Source organism: Saccostrea echinata, unplaced genomic scaffold (assembly GCF_033153115.1).
Source record: "Saccostrea echinata isolate AGI-Se365-2 ecotype Australia unplaced genomic scaffold, CSIRO_AGI_Sech_v1 ptg000016l, whole genome shotgun sequence".
In the NCBI taxonomy this organism is placed as follows: Eukaryota; Metazoa; Mollusca; class Bivalvia; order Ostreida; family Ostreidae; genus Saccostrea; species Saccostrea echinata.
The window spans coordinates 28,628,830-28,635,442 of NW_026889765.1; the positions used below are offsets into that span (position 1 = coordinate 28,628,830).

Sequence of the window (6,613 nt, forward strand, 5' to 3'; positions counted from 1 at the left end):
ATTATTACAGAAACAAGACAATAAAGTGCCTGTGCCTCAGCCGTATATAAAAGTACACATTTTATAAATACAGAATAACAAAGAGGTCTTTCGAATTTTCTGTTTCCGAGAGCTACAGTACTAGTTCTAAAGGCAAGCTATAAAATATTCTAGAGCATTATAAAATTAGAAAACCTGCACCGATGTTCGGTGGAGAGGACCCTGCAATTCTTTATGAAAATTCTCTGGAAGATTATTGAAGCTATATATGGCGTATTCATAATTTTCACCGATTTTGAACTTGAATAACCTCGTGTTTCCATAGTTAAATTGATTTTAAACTGTGTTATTTAAATGCGGAGTCGGTAAATTAACTGATTAATCGGTTATTGTTTTAAATTCCTAATATCTTTGAAACGTGAATGATTTAAATTGTGTAATTTACAGGAAAGTCCTATCTTTATATAAAGTAATAAAATAAATAGAAAGATCTTTTTAATTTTAGTTAGTCTGAACTTTTAAAAAATACGCCATATATATGACTTTAATGTCATTTAACATTGTTCTATAGCCTAGAAATAAATAAACCCTTTGTTAATAGTATAAGTTATTTAAATTTGCATGTTTAGTGTATTTTGCATGTTTGTATTCCTGCAAGTATTTGGAAATACTGCATTGCTCTCTCTCTCTCTCTCTCTCTCTCCTTGTATCCGGAAAATGATTGACTTGTAGTTTATTCATGTTATTGATTATCTATGTATGGTCCCCGTCCTTTGAACGCTTTTGGTAATGATAATCGTCAATGGATAAATCAGGTAGTCTGCATGACATCGCCCATGAATTCCGATAAACACTACTTCTTGGGCGTGGACAGGTGAAAAATCAAAATGTATATTCTTCGCTGATTTCTGACGGGTGTTTACTTGGATAATTTAAAAGAAATGGCGCTCGAAGAGCGTCAGAAACTGTTCGTCATAATAACACTGATTCTGACAGTAGTGGGTCTTGGATTAATGGTGGGGTCTTTTGCCACAGACAACTGGATCAAAGCCACGGGAAATAAAAACACTACATCAAACTACAACGCTTCCAATGTGCCGAGTATGAGTGGTACTTTTGGTCTATTTCGTGGTAGTCGAACTATTAACTATGGAAATGGACCGAGGAAACATAACATAACGGGTATCTCATTCTGATTTACTTTATTTTATTTGTTCTTTTAAAATATTGATTTTTAAGAAGATGTAAACAGGAGCCGGGGAAGGGGGGGGGGTATTTAAACTGTCAGTTGATCATTTATTATGCCCCCGCTATTGAAGATTCGAGGGTATGTAGTTTTTGCCATGTCCGTCCGTCTGTCTGTTTGTCTGCAAAAACTTTAACTTTGACCATAACTTTTGATTGGTTGGCGCTCTGACTTTCATATTTCATTTGTGTATTCAAGATCTTTCTTTTGGTACCAACATATTTTACGTATTGACCTTGACCTTCGAGTTTGATCCCTTTTGCAAAAATTTACAAAACTTGAACTTTTAATTGGACTTGCCTGAGTTTTAGCAGAGACTATTATGAGAATCTGATTTGCATGTGTGTGTTTGGGGGGGGGGGGGGGGGGTTGAGGGCTTGCACTGTTTGAATATTAAATTATGGAAATCTTTTGAGGAGAAAGGATAGGGTTTTTAGTTTTACTTTAAATTCAAGGTCATTCAGGTTTCCAAACAGGGCCAGGGAGGTGTACCACCTCCCCTAATTATTTATAAATGGATACCATATTGCAGGGTTTTGGTGCATCCTAAAAGTCTTTTTTTTTCAAATATTCAGTCAAGAAAATCTAGTAGTATTACTTGAAACAGATGTAAGAGTTTGTTTTGTTTAAAAAATTATATTTTTAAAAAAGGAGGAGGGGGTGATAGCACTTAAGACACATCCCTTTCTAATAAATATGTCCTTTTGAGTGGTGTCTAGACATTCTATAGTAAGCTTACAAAGAGTTTAATATAATACATTTCCTCAGATGAACATGTAAGACATTTTTAATGAATACAATCTACATATACTATACATGGTAATTTAATATCCTGTAAGCTGGTAAGTTGTGAATGGCATACAGGACTAATGTCTCATCGACAGTTTTTTGTGAGAACAACCCGAAATGTAGGGCAGTATTTGGTATGTCTGTTGAAAGAGTATTCTAGTACATGTATACAATTGTCCATCAGTATAAAATATGTATTGCATTATATGGAATTTGTCTTTTTAAACCCACAAGCACTCAGCAGTTAAGTATTTACTACAATTTGATGCATAACCATTGGAAACTTTTACAAGTGTAGAAATGATGAAGAAAGCATAATGGTTTAAGTGCTGGCTGGTACACATTGTATCAGTACCACCCTTGTACGGATATGAGGAAGTAATTCAAACCCCACTAATACAGGATTATAACTTTGTATAGGGCTTTGAATCATTTAATCGTGGTGTTTGTTTCTTATCGTTGAAGTTTACAATGACCGGAGTAATGGACATTCCTGCGACTCCAGGAACAGGAAGTGTGCGCACCTGTCAAGACTTGTTTTATCATTTAATCACCTGTAGTGACTACATGCAGTACTATATATACCAGATTAAACCATGTACCCATATCACCTGGTCTACTTTCTGCAATGTTATATTTTATGTTCTGTTCAAACAAGATTTCAAAGATTATACTGATTTACTTGTGTGACGGATGTTTCATTAAATCAAAGATTTGAATACTTTCAGTGTTACACAATATATTTTCCATGAATTATGTGGACAATTTTCTAAAAAATTAATAGCCTTTGAAATTTTAAATTCAAAGACTCATGCATACAGGTCATTTGAAAGTTTGTTCAATTTTTTCATAATAAAGTTTTATGGTACAATATATAGTTTTATGGTCCACTTCTGGGACTTCTGACATGTGCAGTAAATTAAAAGTCAAGTTTTCTACTTAAATATGTTAAATTACTGTAGGTTGTCCAGTCATGAGATAGGTCCTCTTTACCTACATGTATAGCTTAATCATATCAATTAAGGTCCATAAGGCAATGAAAAAAATCCTTATCACTGAAAGTATTAGTTTTTTTTATTGTAAATGATCTTGTATATAGACACAAAATAATTTCTGAGAGACAGATTTGAATAGTAACTAATACTTTCTTTTCATTTTGTCTGGCCTGGTCACCATAAATAAGTATATGTAAGTACATGTATTAATATTTCTAATCACTGAAAAAAAAAAAACTTTAAGTGTCTCTGTCTCATAAGAATATTGGTGCTGTACAGTTGGCTGTAGTCAACATCTCTGCCTACTCCTACAAGCAAGAGCCTTGATTAACGTCCCTACACTCCTTCAACGGCACTAAGTCAAAAGTATATCTCGCCATGAACCTCTAGCAAGCTGGAGTATATCTCTGCCCATCTTTATTAGTTAACACATTTCACATAATAACTTAATTGTCATGAGTACCTATTAAATTCAATCTGCAGACTCCTTATTTACTGTTTATTGAATGTTTGCTTGATATTTTTCTGCTCAATATCAAACCATATTAACATGATAAACTACCTCAACGTACATACATGTATATACTATTAATGTAATCTCTAGCTTGGTATATCTGGCTCTTACTTCACCGACAGTCTTGTTGGGAAAGAGTATGCTGTGACCTTGATTTAAGTTTTTACTTAGAAGGTCAAGGTCAAAATAAAACTGTAAAATCATTGTCAGGGAACATTTTGTCTTGCATTTTTCTATCTCTTTAGCCTAATCTTGCTACATACAGTCCATTACCTGTAAGTGTTTTTGATATAGGAATTATAGTGCCCTTCTTAGAATAAGATTTTTGGGCTTTATTTAAAAATGGAAATTATCTATTTTCATTACAGTTGTCTGTGATAGTGAGTACTGCATTCTTTACAATGCAAAAGAAGGAGAAAAAGGATCACGAGAAAAGCTTAAAGAGATGGTCAATCTCTACACACGTAATCAAACAGGTACACATAATATCTTATATAATGCTGTAAAACAATGTGATGCTTTGTAAGTAATCAGAAAATTTCAATCAATCATTCTTTATTTTACTAATAATTATGTATCAGGTGTAATTAAATTTTTTCCCTGCTTTAATGGTATTGCAGCAGGAGATACGGAGATGTACCAGTATGGGTTATTTCCCTTCAGCCTGTGGGTTGTGGTCTTAGTCATGTCAGCTCTTGGAATGATCTGGGGTTTGGTGTACATTGGATTTGCTACATTCAACATTTGCGGGAAACCCATTGAGACCATCACTGGGCCATTTGGTCTATTTATATGGAAAGGACTAGCATGTTAGTAATTTTCCTCCATTTTTATTTTCATGAATCAAAGTGATTGAATCCCCCCCCCCCCCCCCCCCCCCCCCCCCGGTAACTTCTGTAAAAGTACAAATTTTTTCATAATCTATACATGTAACCCACCCCCACAGTATTAAATTTGTCTTAGAAAAGTTTGGGAATGAATAAAAATTGTTTTTTTTGAATTGTGAATGTTCTATTTTGTAGTGTTGTTTTCCCTGCTGGCTGTTGTGGTGTACTTGGTCCTATACTTCCAGCACTACAAAAAGAGTGTGTTACCAAGGGACGACCAACAACAGGGCTTCGTCAGTCACGCTGACCTAGATTTCTCCTTCTACATGCTGATGGTGTCTGTCATTCTCTTCTTTCTAAACTTGATATTTTTGTGCTTATCTGGACTCAAATTCTCATGTGGATTCACCAGAGAGGCAGAGAAAGTGATGGACAATGGCATTATTCTGTATTGATTTTGACAGTGTTCTGCATATCGCTAATGATTGTATAGATCGATGTATTATTCGCAAATCAAATTCCAAGCATTTTTCTAAAGTAATTATAATTTATTAATCTGAAAAATTCAGCAATGGCAACTGACAGGTCTGGAGAACCCCCACAGTGTGTGTTTGTGGTGGGTGGGGTTGGGAGGATATCCCTCTATATGTTCAGTACAAGATATACTATAGAAAACAGAGGTAAATGTAATTTATGGTTGTGCCCCACTTTTTTTGCTTGTCAAAGGAATTTCTGTTGGGTTGTGACCCCTCTTCTCCCTCCCCCAACTGAAATTGCTTCCTGTAGGCCTAGATGACACATGCCCTTTTATTCATTGCATATTTACTTGTAACAACTGATTGATTTTTGTACTGTCTGTGTCGGTAAATGTATTTACAGGTTCTTGCCAGGCTGCAATTTTGCAGTGTACCCCATTTGAAATTCTATCATGGAAATACTGTTACAGATTGTTAAACTCATGTCATTTTCATAGTGCATGTATCCATATAAGAAAAAAAGTTAAGTAACGATGCCCCCTGTTTAATGGGATACATTCAAGGTGCTTTATTGTGTCATACTCTTGCCCTGTTTTTGAAATTGTCATGTGTATGATGCTTAATGATCATTTGCAAAATATAATGAGCTACCTGAGCAATATGAAGCAGAAAAGAATGAAAAAAAAAAATTCATAATTTTGTAATTACATATTGTTGATCATTATAGTAGGTCTAAAAATTTTTGATATGGTTAATGAAGGTTGTTGAATTCTTTTTCGTGAGTTACATGTATAATGTATTATCCTAGATGGAAAGGAAATTTCAAGAAATTGCAAGGCTTAACATGATAAAATTGTGAAGAAAAAAAAAATTACCATTAAAGAACTTTGCAGGTACATTGTAGAGAACAAACATTGTGATTACAGTGTATTTTTTTATACTCCTTTTCCCAATTACATTGATTGCAATATTGTTTCAATGCATCAAATGTAGAAATATTAATTTTAAACTTGAAACGATGAGTTAGTATTGACCTTTGGTACATATCACGTTTTCAGACTGTATTCAGTATATTGTATTGCCAGAACATAGCTTTAATTAATCTCTACAACTTTTTATTGTAGATTAGTCACAGGCAGGTGCTGTAGGTGCTTATTGATTTTGTTCTTTGTAGAAAAATCAATGTTTAATTAAGTTTTTTGCTTTGTTGTCCTCTGATTTATGAAATAATTATGTTATTTTCATGAATTTTGCCCATTTTTTGTATTCATGATTTTTATTTTTGATTGATGATGAATTTTTAATGACATATTTAAGGACTGTTAGAATTTAGTTGTTTGGAAAATAGTTCTTATGATTTATCATTTTTATCCATTTTTAACTAGTCAACTAATTAGTACCAAAAATGATTTACATTTTTATTATATATAGAATATTAGTTATTATTATTAATGCTGTTAAATCAGAGGAATGATTGAAATCCATGGGGGAGGGCCATTGAAATGTTTCAAGACATATTTACATGTATTTTATATAATATCCATTGCTTGGAGTAAGTTGGGTTATTGATTATATTAATTAAAATCAATTCATCATAACATTGTCTCAAAACTTTTTTTCGTTCATAAAAAATAAAATTGTTGTGTTAATTCAAAATCAAACACTTAATATTTTTGATTAACCGTTTATGATTGTTATTTTTACAGTAAAAGATACAATATCTATATAACTTTGAGAGTTTGTTTTTTAATGCTGTCAGCTACATCACAAATCTTTACAATGAACCA

The 6,613-nt window shown here is 33.1% G+C and overlaps 1 protein-coding gene across 1 annotated transcript; it reads left to right on the forward strand.

The window, feature by feature from the left end:
* The first annotated feature begins 800 nt into the window (after positions 1–800).
* On the forward strand, positions 801–6,317 carry LOC133189093 (uncharacterized). The gene is made up of 4 exons (XM_061324523.1): positions 801–1,161; positions 3,892–3,999; positions 4,144–4,332; positions 4,546–6,317. Exons 1-4 carry the CDS (start codon positions 921–923, stop codon positions 4,803–4,805), a joined length of 798 nt encoding a protein of 265 aa, XP_061180507.1. The 5' UTR covers positions 801–920; the 3' UTR covers positions 4,806–6,317.
* The last annotated feature ends 296 nt before the right edge of the window (positions 6,318–6,613 follow it).

What these genes read in the sequence shown, in the direction of transcription:
- LOC133189093 (XM_061324523.1), top strand. Translation starts at nt 921, where the DNA reads ATGGCGCTCGAAGAGCGTCAGAAACTGTTCGTCATAATAACACTGATT. An exon ending in GAGGAAACATAACATAACGG is followed by an intron (nt 1,162 to 3,891) that starts GTATCTCATTCT and finishes TTTTCATTACAG; the next exon opens with TTGTCTGTGATAGTGAGTAC. An exon ending in CTACACACGTAATCAAACAG is followed by an intron (nt 4,000 to 4,143) that starts GTACACATAATA and finishes ATGGTATTGCAG; the next exon opens with CAGGAGATACGGAGATGTAC.